The sequence below is a fragment of the Siniperca chuatsi genome, linkage group LG4, assembly GCF_020085105.1.
Source record: "Siniperca chuatsi isolate FFG_IHB_CAS linkage group LG4, ASM2008510v1, whole genome shotgun sequence".
In the NCBI taxonomy this organism is placed as follows: Eukaryota; Metazoa; Chordata; class Actinopteri; order Centrarchiformes; family Sinipercidae; genus Siniperca; species Siniperca chuatsi.
The window spans coordinates 2,091,442-2,108,579 of record NC_058045.1 but is presented as its reverse complement, the minus strand read 5'-3'; the positions used below and the strand labels follow the sequence as shown (position 1 = coordinate 2,108,579).

General features: G+C 41.4%; 1 protein-coding gene and 1 long non-coding RNA gene across 7 annotated transcripts in view; one reads left to right on the top strand and one right to left on the bottom strand.

Annotated features, from left to right (window-relative positions):
• carmil2 (capping protein regulator and myosin 1 linker 2) overlaps nucleotides 1–17,138 on the top strand; it is a 135,356-nt gene that overhangs the window by 78,478 nt on the left and 39,740 nt on the right. For all 6 annotated transcript variants that reach the window (XM_044193205.1, XM_044193204.1, XM_044193206.1 and 3 more), the window contains one exon: nucleotides 14,408–14,940. In XM_044193205.1, coding sequence (XP_044049140.1) covers nucleotides 14,408–14,940 — 533 coding nt within the window. The remainder of the gene's footprint in view (nucleotides 1–14,407; nucleotides 14,941–17,138) is intronic.
• Nucleotides 8,586–11,290, bottom strand: LOC122874815. The gene is made up of 3 exons (XR_006377688.1): nucleotides 11,057–11,290; nucleotides 10,382–10,472; nucleotides 8,586–9,909 (listed from the first exon to the last, which is right to left on the bottom strand). It is a non-coding gene; the product is annotated as an uncharacterized LOC122874815 (long non-coding RNA).

The following is a 17,138-nucleotide window of genomic DNA, read 5'->3' as shown; positions in this document are numbered from 1 at the left end:
ACATTTATCAGTGTGACCACTTCATTTTTTAGTTTTCCTTTTACTATAATGTAGCTCCCCTCCTTGTCATCTATTTCCTTCTGGCTTTCAAAGTGTGATGAGTTTGGGATTAAGATTTCCACCCCCTTTTTATGAAATTAATTTCTAAAACCAAATTCTTAAATTGTTCATGTTCTTGTTTGGTCAGATGTGTCTCTTGCAAAAAATACACCTGTGCTTTTTCTTTTTTCAATTTGCTTATGACCTTGTTTCTTTTAATGGGATTATTCATCCCATTTATATTTAATGACACCACCTTTAAAATGGCACATTGCATATCTTACTTTAATAAAATTGGTTTCTAAATCCCATAAACTTAGAACAGAGCCGACATGAACATTTGGCAGTACCATATCAAACAAAAGTAAAACTCGCTTCCAGTAAAAGGAAAACTCTTGAGTATCCCTGGACCCAAGTAAGGGCCCCTCTCTAGAGATGGGGAAAAGTCCTGATGTGGGCTCTTCACTTATTCTAGATATGTCCGACATTTAGCAACAAATATATTTACACTCAGTTGGTTCTTGTGTCTATATGAATATTCTCATCTAGATTATTGTCATGTTAAGGCATAACTAGCCTGCCATCATACGACCTGTGCATTAATTTTGTGCGCTCTGCTGGAATTCCCGTAACCTTCCTCTTGCTCTTTGTGTCGTCTCACTGTCTCAGCCTCACTCTGTTGTCCTGAAGATACGGATATTGTTTCCTCTGGATCTCCCTTCTAAATCTGTCAGCTTTTCTTGCATTCTTTTGTTCTTTCAATGATAGCATGGGTGCGTCCTTTACCTCCACATCCCATGCCTCTCAATCTGCGATGCAAGTCTGTGCCTCCTCCATGCTCTTTTTTGTGTCTGTATTTCTGCGTTGTTTTCGGTTTCATTGCTGATGCTCGCTAGCCTCCTGGTATTGTTTCAGCTTGATCCTGTTCAGGGGTGCAAAACGGGGGAGGCACGTCAAATAATTTTTTAAGCACTGGGGAGGGGCTTGTTTTTATTTTGGAAATAGGAGAGGGACATTCAACTTTAAATGGTTGTATTTAATGGTTGTATTTTGTATTTATTTAAAATATGTTTTTTCTTTTCAAAATACATGTTTTACCACTGTATGGTGATGGATAATAGGCAATTTGTTAATTTTTAACAGGGGGGATGGCATCCCCCACCCTTTTTTGGGGGGGAGCGTTTCTATTTTAACCGGGCAGCTTTTGGTTTAGCAACCTGCGAGTCGAGTCAGTGAGTGAGGTAAGTTACACACACAGGGAGAGTAGAGACGAGACGAGACGGAGAAATAATTTCACATGGCGTGCTCTAAAAAGAGAAAAGTAGACAGCAGAAACAGAGCTTTTAATCAAGAATGGACAGACTCTTACATATTCAATCTTCTCACAGGCAGTTCAAAACCAGTATGTTTCATATGTTCAGAGTTTGTGGCAGTTATTAAAAGTGTCAATGTGAAGCACCACTATGAGACAAAGCACAGAGCATCTTTTGAGCAGGCTAACAAGGGGGATGGCGCCCCTCTCAAATTGCTAACTGGTGACAGGACTCACTAAACTTGGTATCTCACACCCCTGCCTTAACCTCATTGGACCTCATGCCCCATATGCATGACAATAGTGAGTCCTGTATGATCACTTAGAGTGACACCTGCCCATGAATATATATAGAGAACTGGCTACAGAGTCGGAGGCGAGGCCCGGTTCATTCCTATGAAAGTTGCTCAGTGGAACATGAAGGCAAAAAAGTTTGACTTCTGGGTGTAACATTACCCAGATCTTCTGCATTACACGGCCCCCACATAGCAAGCACACTAGAGACTTCTGCCCCAGAGCCACATAACTTCCGGTTTAGCCCTCCGCTAACTTCAATGGAGATAAAATTATTTAATCATGTCAATCTTCTAATTCCAAATGTTATCGGACCATATGGATCAAATTCCGATTCATTTCGCAGGGGCTGTGATGCTCAAAAAAAATAAATAAATAAATAAATGTATCCATGTTTTACAGCTGCTTCTTTCACAATATAAGTCTATGGGGAAAAGTTTTTTGGGGCCAGTGTGCATCAGGTGACGGATCCGGAAATTGTAATTCCACGGTTTGGCCACTATGTCAAATTGGCTTCAAAGCCTGGAGCACTTCCTGGGGGCTCGCAAATGCTGTACATAATTCAGCAATGAATTACTGTAAAATTACAGACTCATTGTTAGAAAACATCTCTAAAATGTAACAAAATCAAGGAAAAAATAAATACATTTATCATAGAATTATTCAATCAATCAATCTACAACAGGCCCTGTCAGAAGAGAAAAGTTATTTAAATAAAAAAAAACGTTTTAATCTTATTTAAAAATTTTCATTAGAGGTAATCAATAACCTTCTTAACCTGTTATGGTGTGTCAAGCAGGAGTAGGACCCAAACGCAGACTAGAGGTAGGTAGCAGGTAGAGCAGGTGCAGTTTGATCATTTTATTAACAAAAGAAGGCTTACACTGAATTGGCAGGCAAAAGCAACTCTCAGAATGTAAGCAGTCGAAGACAGAAAAACAAGTCCAACGGTGAGCAGGCAAAATCCAAAATCGACAGACAGGCAAGGCAAGAACCCAGGGGAACAACAAACTAGGGTGCTTGACAGAGATACAATGTAAAACGATCTGACACAGAACAGAGGAAGGACACAGTCTAAATACACTTAGGTAAACTGGATGGAAAAGCAAACAAAGACAGGAAGTGAAACAACAAGACATGAGGGAAGGAGGCTATTTCAAAATAAAACAGGAAATTAACACAAAAAACACAAACCCAAAACCATGACACAACCTATACATTTACAGTGGATAACCATTAAATACTGGTTGACATGCCTACAAACTATTATGATGTACTGTTTGTCCATGAAATCTCACTGTTACACCACTGGATTCCATTGGTTAAATACAGAAAAATAATATAAAATTACATGTAATTAACTCTATATAAAGGTTTATGGTTAGTATGTTCACAGATCTAAACTTTTATGTGATCATTCAATATATTCACAGAAATTATGCTTTATCAAACATTCATATATCATAATAACTATACTAAACTATATATCGTGTAAAAATACATATACATTTTTGGTTACTGTGGATCTTTACAATAATGCTTCAAAAGGTTTTAAAGATTTATAATAATGTGTATCTAAAATATAAAACAATAATGTGAATAACAACACTAGTTACGTCCTATATAATTCTACGTTTTTCTGTAGTATGGAATGTGTCAGTATACATTTATTATTATCATTATTATTATTATTATTATTACATTTATTTAGGATTGCATGTCACAATTCTTGGGGTTACAATTAGATTCAGATATATATATAAAAACTTTGTCCTTCACCCTCCGAGGGTGGTCTCATCCTTCGAGCTCGGGTCCTCTACCAGAGGCCTGGGAGCTTGAGGGTTCTGCGCAGTATCTTTGCTGTTCCTAGTACTGCACTCTTCTGGACCGAGATGTCTGGTGTTCTTCCAGGGATCTGCTGTAGCCACTCCTCCAGTTTGGGGGTCACTGCCCAGAGTGCGCCGATGACCATGGGCACCAGTATTGCCTTCACCTTCCAGGCCTTCTCCAGCTCTTCTCTGAGCCCTTGGTACTTCTCTAGTTTCTCATGTTCCTTTTTCCTGATGTTGCCATCGCTTGGTATTGCCACGTCAACCACAACGGCTTTCCTCTGCTGTTTGTCCACCACCACGATGTCAGGCTGGTTCGCCATTACTATTCTGTCAGTCTGAATTTGGAAGTCCCACAGGATCTTGGCTCGGTCATTCTCTACCACCTTTGGAGGTGTTTCCCACTTTGACCTCAGGGTTTCCAGTCCATACTCAGTGCAGATGTTCCTGTACACTATGCCAGCTACTTGGTTATGGCGCTCCATGTATGCTTTCTCTGCCAGCATCTTACACCCTGCCGTTATGTGCTGGATTGTCTCAGGGGCCTCTTTGCACAGCCTACACCTTGGGTCTTGTCTGGTGTGGTAGATCTGGGCCTCTATTGCTCTGGTGCTCAGGGCCTGCTCCTGTGCAGCCATGATGAGTGCCTCTGTGCTGTCCTTCAATCCGGCCCGCTCTAGCCATTGGTATGACTTCTTGATATCAGCCACTTCAGTTATGTTCCGGTGGTACATCCCATGTAGGGGTTTGTCCTCCCATGATGGTCCTTCCTCCAGCACGTCTTCCTCTGTTCCCCATTGCCTGAGACATTCCCTGAGCACGTCATCTGTTGGGGCCTTATCTTGGATGTACTTGTGGATCTTGGATGTTTCATCCTGGATAGTGGCTCTCACACTCACTAGTCCGCGGCGACCTTCCTTACGGCTAACGTACAGTCTCAGGGTGCTGGATTTGGGATGGAACCCTCCATGCATGGTGAGGCGCTTTCGCGTCTTAACGTCTGTGGTCTGTATCTCTTCCTTTGGCCACCTTATTATTCCCGCAGGGTATCTGATCACTGGCAGGGCGTAGCTGTTTATTGCCTGGGCCTTGTTCTTGCCATTGAGCTGACTTCTTAGGACTTGCCTTACTCGTTGGAGGTATTTGGCCGTTGCTGTCTTCCTTGTTGCCTCTTCGAGGTTGCCATTTGCCTGTGGTATTCCAAGGTACTTGTAACCATCCTCAATGTCTGCTATTGTTCCTTCTGGGAGTGAGACCCCTTCTGTGTGGACTACCTTCCCTCTCTTTGTCACCATTCATTTGACACCAACTTCTCAAGCCCGAATGACATCCCAATGTCAGAGCTGTAGATCCTGGTGGTGTGGATCAGTGAGTCGATGTCCCGCTCGCTCTTAGCGTATAGCTTGATGTCATCCGTGTAGAGGAGGTGACTGATGGTGGCCCTGTTCCTGAGTCGGTATCCATAGCCAGTCTTGTTGATTATTTGGCTGAGGGGGTTCAGACCTATGCAGAACAGCAGTGGGAACAGAGCATCTCCTTGGTATATGCCACATTTGATGGATACTTGTGCAAGTGGCTTGCCATTGGCCTCAAGGGTGGTTTTCCACAGCCTCATCGAGTTTGCAATGAAGTCTCTTAGAGTCCTGTTGATGTTGTACATCTCTAAGCATTCAGTGATCCATGTGTGCAGCATTGAGTCATATGCTTTCTTGTAATCAATCCAGGCAGTGCACAGGTTGGTGTGTCGGGCTCTGCAGTCTTGGGTGACTGTTCTGTCAACCAGGAGTTGGTGTTTGGCTCCTCTGGTTCCTCTGCCAATGCCCTTCTGTGCTTTGCTCATGTATTGATCCATGTGTCCAATTATCTTAGCCGCGATGATGCCTGACATGAGCTTCCATGTTGTGGAGAGACAGGTTATTGGCCGATAGTTGGATGGGACTGTAACCTTTGTGTCCCATCTATTAGCAGCTGGTTCATTTGTGCTGCTAGGCGCTCATGGAGTGCAGTGAACTTCTTTAGCCAGTAGGTGTGGATCCTGTCAGGGCCCGGTGCTGTACAGTTCTTCATACCTGAGACTCTTTCTTGGATGTCTGCCGCTGTGATGGTGACTGGATTCCAGCCACTGTGCATCGCTGTTGTGTGATGCCTCCCATATACTTTTCCAGTACTGCTCCGTTTCCAGCCTTGGTGGGTCTGCTCTGTATAATATACACACAGTGGTGTGAAAAAGTGTTTGCCCCATTCCTGATTTATTATTTTTTTGCATGTGTGTCACTCTTAAATGAAGGTTGTTATTATTAAGGGAAAACAAAATCCAAACCTACATGGCCCTGTGTGAAAAAGTAATTGCCCCACCTGTTAAAACATAACTGTGGTTTATCACACCTGAGTTCAATTTCTCTAGCCACACCCAGGCCTGATTACTACCACACCTGTGCTCAATCAAGAAATCACTTAAATAGGATCTGCCTCACAAAGTGAAGTAGACCAAAAGATCTTCAAAAGCTAGACATCATGCTGAAATCCAAAGAAATTCAGGAACAATTGAGAAAGAAAGTCATTGAGATCTATCAGTCTGGAAAAGGTTATAAAGCCATTCCCAAAGCTTTGGGACTCCAGAAAACCACAGTGAGAGCCATTATCCACAAATGGCGAAAACATGGAACAGTGGTGAACCTTCCCAGGAGTGGCCGGGCAACCAAAAATACCCCAAGAGCACAGCAACAACTCATCCAAGAGGTCACAAAAGACCCCACAACAACATCCAAACAACTGCAGGCCTCACTTGCCTCAGTTGAGGTCAGTGTTCATGACTCCACCATAAGAAAGAGACTGGGCAAAAATGCCCTGCATGGCAGAGTTCCAAGACGAAAACCACTGCCGAGCAAAAAGAACATCAAGGCTCGTCTCATTTTTGCCAGAAAACATCTTGATGATCCCCAAGACTTTTGGGAAAATACTCTATGGACTGACGAGACAAAAGGTGTGTGTCCCATTACATCTGGCATGAAAGTAACACCGCATTTCAGAAAAAGAACATCATACCAACAATAAAATATGGTGGTGGTAGTGTGATGGTCTGGGGCTGTTTTGCTGCTTCAGGACCTGGAAGACTTGATGTGATAAATGGAACCATAAATTCTGCTGTCTACCAAAAACCCCTGAAGGAGAATGTCCGGCCATCTGTTCGTGACCTCAAGCTGAAGCGAACTTGGGTTCTGCAGCCGGACAATGATCCAAAACACACCAGCAAGTCCAACTCTGAATGGCTGAAGAAGAACAGAATGAAGACTTTGAAGTGGCCTAGTCAAAGTCCTGACCTGAATCCTATTGCGATGCTGTGGCATGACCTTAAAAGGGTAGTTCATGCTCGAAAACCCTCCAGTGTGGCTGAATTACAACAATTCTGCAAAGATGAGTGGGCCAAAATTCCTCCACAGTTTATCGCAAACGCTTGATTGCAGTTGTTGCTGCTAAGGGTGGCCCAACCAGTTCAGAATCAGAATCAGAAATACTTTATTGATCCCCAAAGGGAAACTCTGTTACAGCAGCTCGCCTTTCTGTCAGTGCACACAGGGAAAGTACTAGCAAAAAAATATAATACAATACTGTTCTACTCACACCATGAGACAAAGTTACATTGCCCCACTGTGTTAAAAACCTGTTTAAGCACTTTGGAAGGAATAATGTCAATAGGACAGTTAGTCGGTCTCAACCCCTGGACCTCCTCAGCAAGGAGAGACAGTGACACTGGCTCAAACACATTAAACACAGAGAGTACAAAAGAAGAGCATAAGTCAAAACTGTTAGACATATTGTTAATGCTCTGTTTAACAGAGGCTACTTTGTCAACAAAATAATGGAGAAAATCATCACAGGTTGACTTTGTCACATGCTGCAGAACATTACTAGATGGATTAGTAACAGAGTGAATTGTACTAAATAGCACTCTCGGGCGATTACAGCTGGTAGAAATAACATTTGACAAATACTGACATTTAGCTGCTTTAACAGCATTTTGATACTCAGTGAGACTGTCCCTCAATATACCCAGTGATACATGTAACTTGTCCTTCTTCCACTTGCGCTCAGCCTGTCTGGACTGCCGCCTGAGGGTGCGGGTGGTGTCATTAAGCCAGGGGTCTGGTTTAGTTTTGACAGATATGCACCTGAAAGGAGCAATGCTGTTAAAAATCTCTGAACAGGTGTAATGGAAGGAGGAGATGAAGTCCTCTGGGCACAGAGGAGAGACCATGATGTCCTGGGAATAAAGAGTGGTGTTCATGAAGGCAGCAGCAAATTCTCCAGCTGTGGTGGATGTGATGGTGCAGCGGCGACCGGCTGGAATGAGAGATTTGGCTGCAGGGAGAGGGACTTTAAATTCAAATATAACAGGGAGGTGGTCTGAAATGCAAATGTAACTTATTTCTGAGATGGATACAATCAGTCCATGAGAGATTATCAGGTCCAGTGTATGTCCATGCTGATGCGTGGGGGCGTTTACTGACTGTGTCAGGTCAAAAGATGTCAGAATGCTTTGAAACTCCTTTGCCAACTGACTGGATGGGCAGCAAACGTGAATATTAAAATCGCCACAAATAAGCAAACTGTCATATCGTGTCCGTAATTCCGCAAGCAACTCTGAGAACTCCGGAATAAAATCTTTATTATATTTCGGAGGGCGATAGACAACAGCATGCAATAAGGGATATGCAAATTGAACCAAAGTTAGCTGAAGCTCAAAGCTGCTGTAGTTTTTAGATGGGAGCAAACGGCAGTTCAGGTGTTGTTTAAAAACAGAAGCCAGGCCACCACCACGACTGGACACTCGCGGCATACTCAGGAAAGAATAGCCGGGAGGGAGGAGGGAGGAGAAAGCGCTGTTATCACCTGGTTTTAGCCAGGTCTCCGTGAGCATGAGACAATCCAGATCATGAGTGGAAATGAAATCGTTCAAAGGTCTTATTTGTAAGTGAACGAGTGTTTAACAGGGCTGTACGTACTGACCTACAGCGCACAGTCTGCTGAGCAGCACGATTGAGCGGGCGGAGTTTCCCCCGCACACAGCCCCGCGTCTGGATCCTCACAGGCCGGCGACATGGAAGCAAACACCCGGCGTCAGGGAGAGCTGGTTGGAGCCACCGATAGCAGTACTCCAAAGAGCGCCGCAGGTCAAAATTTGTACAATCCATGGGTATTCCATTCAGGGAACAGCCAGAATAATCCAGACGCGAGGAAGCCAGGTAAGCCTTGAGTTTCACCAGCATCCCTCCTCTTTTTCCGCGTCTCCTGCGCCTCTTGTTGCGAGGCAACGCGCAGACAGGGCGCCATAGGTAAGCCGGCACAGAAGCAAGCAGAGGTGGCGGTGTATTTGAATGCCCATTTTTTGCACATTGAGGCAAATTGTTCACAGTATCCCGTATTTTCAGCAACGTCAGACGATTATACACAAGTAGTGATGACACATCATGAATGACAAACAGTAGAAACACAATAATGAACAGCAAACTCGCACCATCTTGCCTTGTTGATATAGCTGATAATATAAATTTCCAATTTATCTGCCCAATATATCATGCATCCCTACTTAATATCCAGTTTGTAGAGACCAAATCAGTGTTTCCCACAGAATGACACAGAAATATTAAGACTCGCAACTCGCGATTCCGTTTTCACAGCCGCAGGTGAGCCACGTGTAGAGGAGGCTTGTTGTTAATGAAACAATCACTGTTGCTTTACCTGGTCCGTGCTTGTAAAATATCCACCGTGTCCGCTTATTCTAACGTAATGTCAGAGAACTTCTCTCTGTTTCTCTGTAGTAGACCACACGGGACGAGGTAGAGCGAGGGGAGGTCCACTAGTTAATCAATCGCGGATGGCATCATCCTGAAAATTAAAAAAAATCTAAAATCGGTCGCCAATTATACCGGAGCGGCCGTTAATATACCTGGCGGCCTGCACAAGTAAAGTCTGTTTGGGAAGTATTGCAAATATCACAAGAGCTCACTTGGTTTCCTTTACACATGCTGAGCACAAAACCAGCAACTTCAAGGACCAAGCAGCCACACTACATTCAGGACAGCTACACTGTGTATGTCTCTACAATGAGGACTTTTAATTGGCTAATACAAAGCACAAGGGCCAATCACAGAACCTAATACTGAAACACTTGTTACAGTCCTTAATGCTCACATCAAATATCTCATAGAATGACACTGTTCATCACTGTGCACTTTAGTTTTCTTCAGTCTCAGTTCACTCACCCTTAGCCATCACTACATAACCGTTTTATCATTAGCTGTGAGAAAGATGTCAGTCATCTTAGGAGGCATCTATAAGGAAGAAACATTTCCATAACTCCAGGCTTTGGATACTGTGGGCAGCTTCTCTCAATGATCTTGTTAGCCATCATGAAACCAGTGGCCACTGCCTTGTCTGTGAAAAGATAAAATAAAACATTTGTCTTTTTTAACCTGTAACCTGTGTACAGTAATTCTGACACATCCTGCACACTTTATAGATTAGATTTAGCATGCATACATTGTAATGTAAAATGTAAAAATCACAAATCATGATAACTGTTGTTGTTATTGTTATCATCAGTAATTGTAGTATTAGTATCTGAATTAGCTGATCAACTGGAAGTTACTGAATTTCGATGACTGATTTGCCACTTTTCTCTGCTCTATGTCATTGTAACTCTAACACTTGAGTGTGTTGTCTGTTAGTCAGGCATGATAAGCAGTTTGATGCTATAGCCTTGATGGCAAATTCATAAAAAGAAAAATAATAAATCTTGAATCATAGTATGTGTAAGTTGCAGCACTAACACTAACATTCCAGCCTTCATACTGCATCAAATTGACTATTCCATTTTCTAATGTGTGAACACAACCAAAAAACAAACCTTGGCCACGTCCTTTTGCTTGTAGGACTCTTCTGAAGACGTGGGAACACAGCGAAATATGTTCCTGATGACTAGGTTGAACTGAGGTTTTCTGACATAAGTGACAAAAAACAGAAAAAAAGCACAAGTAATAAGATAAGGGTTAAAATCCACTATTTACTATAAGTGTTAAAATTCACTTTTCACTATAAGGGTTAAATTTCACTATTCAGGTACAGTTCCCACACATTATCTGTGTCAAAATGCCACACAAATTACACAACGTTTTTCAATATTACCCTAGTCAGCTTTATAATAATAATCTCATGTAGCTCTGTTATTGCCAAGTTAGCACGTTAAATAAGTCCAATAATATAATAACGACCACTACAAACTAAGTAACATTTTTTTGCCTGTACTGAACTTAACAGATGCACCATCAAATAAAATTTCTAAGACTAACGTCCCTTAACTCGTTAAAGGGGTTAACACTTCAGCTCTGGTATTGTTTTGATAGCTTAAATCCGTACACTTAGACAACTTAGCTTAACTTTGCTGCTAACTAAGCTTGCACTAAATCACTTGGCCTGACATCAGAACACCACTATTCATAATAAAGTAACTAAAAACAAAGTAAGCCGTTTTCACTCTCAGCAAAGCAGTGGATATTTGACAAAAATAAAACCAAGACATTACCTTTAGTTGATCCTAAACATTAACACTTGGCGTGAACAAGGACTTCTGTGCAGCCAGGCTGTATCTTCTTCAGATCACTCTCCTGGCGCAGCTGGTGCTCAGATTCAAAAAAGTGATTCTTGGGCATTTATTGGCTGAACAGTCTCAGCAACTATGATTTTGTCCAATCACAACACAGAACTGTTTGCTGACCTAATTTTTCTGTGATTTACAATAAAGTTTCATTCTGCCAAATATAAGACGAATTACTGAAAAGTTTGACATTATTAAATTGTTTAAACCTCGTCATTTTAATCAAAATATCCTTTATTATTGTTTTCCTGGTGGGTGTTTCTGTGTGTATATGAAGGACCAGTGCATTATAAAAAAACAATTATTATGCTAGAGCACAGAGATTAAAATATCTTCCCTGTCAAAATACCAAGAATGCTCACCAAAAAAATACAATCAATACAAAGTATTGGAAAAGATATCTCCATGTAATTTCTTTGATGATGTGTAAACTTTAATGAATTTACCATACATTTAATGTTTGAAAACGGAAAAAATTACTGTTAAGTTACAATAGGCATTGCAGTTGTCGTATTTTTTTATTACACTGTACTGGAAGTCCTTTTATAGGACAGTTCTATAAAACTGATTTTCATTAGGTTTTATAATGTGTATATGACATGCATAAACAGCAAATATGCATTAAAAAACAACATTCTGTATTTTTAAATAAATGCACACAGTAAGTAAGAAAAATGTAAAATAACTTTATTGGTCTGTGTTTTTACACTGATAACTACTAAATTAACACTCAAAACCGTAAAAAAAAAAAATTGTACAGTCGTGTTATAAAACTTTCTTATAATTTAAAGTTACAGAATATTGACTAGCTTATTGACTAGCTAATATAGAGAAGCTTAAGTATATTTGCATAACTTCATCTAAAGTCTGTATAGTCTGTGTGTATATAACTGTATTAAACCCGAGCAGATCATTAAGATTAGATTGCCCATGGCCTGACAACTGTCACTGTATATTTTGCACTGCATACCACGTTACACAGTGGTATGTGCAGCTAAGAGGTAGCAGCCAAAGCTAGATAGGGTTGCTTAAACTACATCGAATGTTATCACAACTGTATAAAAAAGAGTGTAGAGGGGACAAGGAGAAATATTATGACTGTGATAGCGATATTAGTGTGAAGGAATGAATTCAGTATTTGCAGGCACCTCAATACCAAAACGCATCTGCCAGTCTGTTGCTGACACTATTGGGTTTCCTCCCTAACTGACCGGAGCAGCCACCTGTAACTTCAGTTTCTGCTGTTACAGTAACTTGAATGTTAGTGGCAGGCTAGCAGCTGGGTTTTGGTTTGGAGATGCCTGCAAATACTAAATTCATCCCTTCGCTATAATTCAAAAGCATAAATTAAGAAATTCAAGAGCACAAATTAGAAATTTAAGAGCATGAATTGGTCATTTGGGATCACGAATTAAGTAATTTGAGAGCAAGAATTAATAATTCAAGAGCACAAATTAAATAATTTGACATCACAAATTATTAATTAAATAGTAGCAATTCAAGAGGAGTTATTAGTTATTTGAGATTACTTTTTTTTGTCGATATGACACCTCCATACCAAAATGTTGAATGTAATGTGCAACATAATGACAGTTTTGTTACTGCTTTACCAGTAGAGGGGGTCAAAAATGTTAAGGGTGTCCAAAGGGTGGCGCTACAAGAAAACTCATGGAGTCATAAAATCAAGAAGTATTCTTCCACCTAGGACCATGAGCTTATTTAAATTGAACAAAATTGCACCCTTGTACTTAAAATCTTTTACATCCGTTTTTATTTAAACCAACAAAGGAGCAGTGTGTAGGATTTAGTGGCATCTAGCGGTGAAATTGCAGATTGCAACCAATTGAATACTGCTCACCTCACCCTCCCTTTCCAAGTGTGTAGGAGAAACTATGGTGTCCACAAAACTTGCGAAAAACGCGAAAGGCCCTATCTAGAGACAGTATTTGGTTTGTCCTTTCTGGGCTACTGTAGAAACATGGCAATGCAACATGGTGACCTCTGTTGAAGCGTACCCACTCCCTCTGTAGATATAAAGGGCTTATTCTAAGGTAATAAAAACACAACAATTCTTATTTTCAGGTGATTATACACTAATGAAAACATACTATATAATAGTATAATATAAATATTATATTCCATTTCTGACAATAGGTCCTCCTAAATGTTACACACTGGACCTTTAATAAGAGGTATGTAATAGTGTGAAAGATTACATTAGTTATGGCATAATTTTATAAAATCACACTACTTATGAAATAATAATCAAGATTTTATTCATTAATTTGATGGTATTACATTGTCAACCACATTTAAATCTGTTTTGCTACTAGCAATCCAGTATGACATCTGAGCTCAGGTATAAATTTTAACCTCCTATCATGTATTTCATATTGTACCGTTGTATTCTTCATATGTGATGTGCATTGCTAAACACACAGCACTGTTTGGCTAATTGGAGCATGGCCTTTTTACTTTCACACCAGTAACTTTCACCATGGGAGAGATGAGATGGACAGAAGTTGGATGAGGAGGGGGAAACATGGGGCGATTTGGGGAGCCTTGGCTCACAACACCCAACCCCCGCTCCTTTTGTTTGATTGGGGGATAGCTTTAAAAGAAGTAATAATAAAACACACCATAATTTTGTGTTTCTGTATATTTGTGTTTGACAGATGTAGGTCATAAAAAGAATTAGGTCAATATTTTATGAAGTATCTTTACAAAGAATCTAAATCTGAGCATTTTGTTTCTAAAAATGCATTAATCTATTTGCATTCCAAAGGCATCTAAAATAATTTGACCCGCAAGGGACCCTGACAGATTAATAACAATGTGGGTTTAACCCTACCATATTTTACCTTGTCTTGTGTATATGACTGTGTTAGCTTTGTGTGACAGGCTGATAACTGTGTTCCTGTGTGCAGTACAGCATGACTGCAGCACCCATCTGCTGCTCTGCTTCCTCTCTTTTTTTCTCTCTGCATGTCTATGCTTAAATGATTATTTCTTTGTATGCTCTGCTCTGACCCCGTTTGTCCCCCCTCTTTCCTTGCTTAGTCTCTCCTCCCCCTCTATCCTACTGTCTTGACTTCTCCTTTTTCTTGTCTCTCTATTCTCCCCATGTCTTCCCTATACAGTTCTTCCTGTCCTAGATATACATACATTCCAGCAAATAGCATGCTTACTGCGTGGGCTGGATTCCCCATCTTTCCCTCCCTTCCTCCCTTGATCCTTTTCTCTTTCATCATCTCACCAGTCATACTGCTTCACTCTCAGGTCTCCTGGATGCAGACTGGGAGCAGCAGACCAGGGACAGAGGAGCAGAGAGAGAGAGGGAAGGAGGTGCTGGAGAGGAAGGAGGAGGAGGAAGGTGTGGCCTCCCTCGGTTGCCAACAGCAACCCCCCTGACACTCACGGCCTCAAGTCCCTCCCATTCCACTTCCACGTCCCCCTCCCCCCCAGGACGGAGGGAGGGGAGACAGAGGGGGGTGGAGGTGGCGGAATTGGATGCTGCAGCAGTAATACCAGGAGCGAGAGGAGCATCGTTCATTCCTCCTCCCAGTCTCCCCCTCCTTTACTCCATCTCTGCTCGAGCTCCAGAGGAGGAGGCTGCTGGCTGCGGAGGCTTACCCAGACGAGTGGCTCCCTTCCCAGGCTGCGGCCCCAGCCCAGGCCCCCTCCCCGCCTCTGGATCCCCCGCTTCTCCCATGGAGCCTCTACCCACCCACGGACAGACTCTAAGGCATTATACTGCCTCCCGACCACGGCCACGACGCACAAACACACAGCCCCCCTCCTCCAGGCCTCAGGTAAGAACACACACACATACCAATAAACATTTACCAATGACCGTAGACACCCACACACATACATATACATATACGTATATAATCATGCAGAAATTACACAGCATTTGCATTTATACATACCCACAATAATATATGCGCATACAAAATATGCATTATATTGGCATATATGTTCAATCAAAAACAGCCACAGTAAAAGGTAGAAAGCAGGATGTAGGGATGGAAAGATGAAAGATAGAAGGAAAGGAGAGATGGATGAAGAATAGAGGGGAGGCTAGATGAAGTAGGAAGCTAATTGCACGACTACTGAGGGATCCCTGAGGAGAAAATGATGGGAATGTAGAAAACACGATAGAAAAAAAGGGAGAGAGGGGAGGAGAGGGGAGGAATGGAGGGATAGAGGGTATTCTGCTCATATGATTGGGATCCTTAAGTTAATGCAGCAAAACACCCACTTTACATCTATCTATCTATATATTGCTCTCTTGCTTTCATTTCTATAATACTGTAGTAATAATAGTAGCATCTTTATCTTTGCATTCTCCTGCTCCATGTAGTCACACAGCATGTGTGTATGTGTGAGTGCTTGTGTGAGAATAGGCACATGCATTTTGGGAGTGGTGTTTCCTAGGTTGTTCCCAGTGCTGATTTCTCTCTTTCTCTCTCCCTCTCTCTCTCCTGGGAATGCTTTCACTAACTCAATTATTCATGTTTTCACATTAATGGGGGTCTCTTTCTCTGTGATGTCACTGTGTAAATGGAAAAAGAGAGTTTCTTTTCATCTGTGGTGATCTTGTGTGTGTGAACACATTCACACATTGTTTTTGAGATTCTGTTTTGACAAAATAAGGGAACACTGGATTTACAGAAGAAAAGCTGCCAAGCAGCATAAAAAACAGTGTAAAGTCTACATAAATGCACCTGGGGTGTCCCTTTTTTCCATAGAGCCTGTTTTGTAGTTGGTTTTGGACAAAGTGAAGAAATGTGCAATTGTATGTTATTTTCTGCACTATTAATTTGCTATGGCCAGCTCCTCTAAACTTTTAGCTAAAGTGACGGCACACAGGATACTGAGGTAGAAAACCACATATATGTTTGTCCTTAAAAAATTGCCTAATGCTCATACTTAAACCACAAGTAATGCATCCACAAGCACTTGAACAGAAACTGTTATGAGAGATTATTTAAAAAGGCAAAATGATAGTATTTCCATTGTGTTTCACTCTGATACAATTTCAAGACCTTTTTAAGAACCACAGTTAGGTCTTACTTTTTTGTATTTTTACAAGACAGGGGCTTTATCGAGTCATTACTGTTTTGTTGTATATAGCAGCCAATCCTGAACAATAATCCAAGTACACCCATATTGACAGCATTATTTCTGCTTACAATTTAGATCCCACCCAGTACTGACTGGCTCAGCAAGCCTTGTAGCGATAAAGATGGGGGTCAATTCCTGGTCCTTCCTGTGTGGTATTTCTACCCATGTTCTACTGGAAAACACACTGCATGAATCAAAGGACTGTCTCTATTATCACTGTGATGGACTGGAGATCAATCATGGGTGTCTCCTTGCATTGTTCCCATGAAGGCTTGGAAGGACTCCAATCCTCTGTCATCCTGAAAAAAAAATTAATTTAGGAATTTTGTCCCATTTTAATATCTTATTACAAATGAGTGACATTAGTTCAGGCAAGACATGGAAGTAATTTGCTGATCCATCAGCGATCACTAAGCACACCAATCACATAACAAGGGGGTCAAGTCCTTGTAATGAAGATAACAATGATTGTTTTGTTAGGATTTCAAAAGAATGGGCAGGATAACAGTATTCAGGCAAATGAATACTGGCAAATGCATAGGATACCTTTCAACTGTACTGTATACTAAGGAACTATAAGCAACGAGCAGGAGTCCCTGAAAGGGAAAGGTCCCTGATTACAAGGGCAGTCAGGTGATTCACAGAGGCAGGAAACTCAGTGAGGGTATCTAGTGGACAGGTGTGGTACATCCAGGTGTGGAAAATTACACAAATCATACAAAGGAGGACAGAGAACATCTGAGGAGTGGCATGCAGGAAATGTTGCTGAAGTTGCTATCATATGCATATCATCAGAATCTGGAGCAAGTTAATGAAAAATATGGTGTAGTCTGTAGGTTATTTTCATAATAAGGTAATGTTGTAATTGTTGTAATGACCT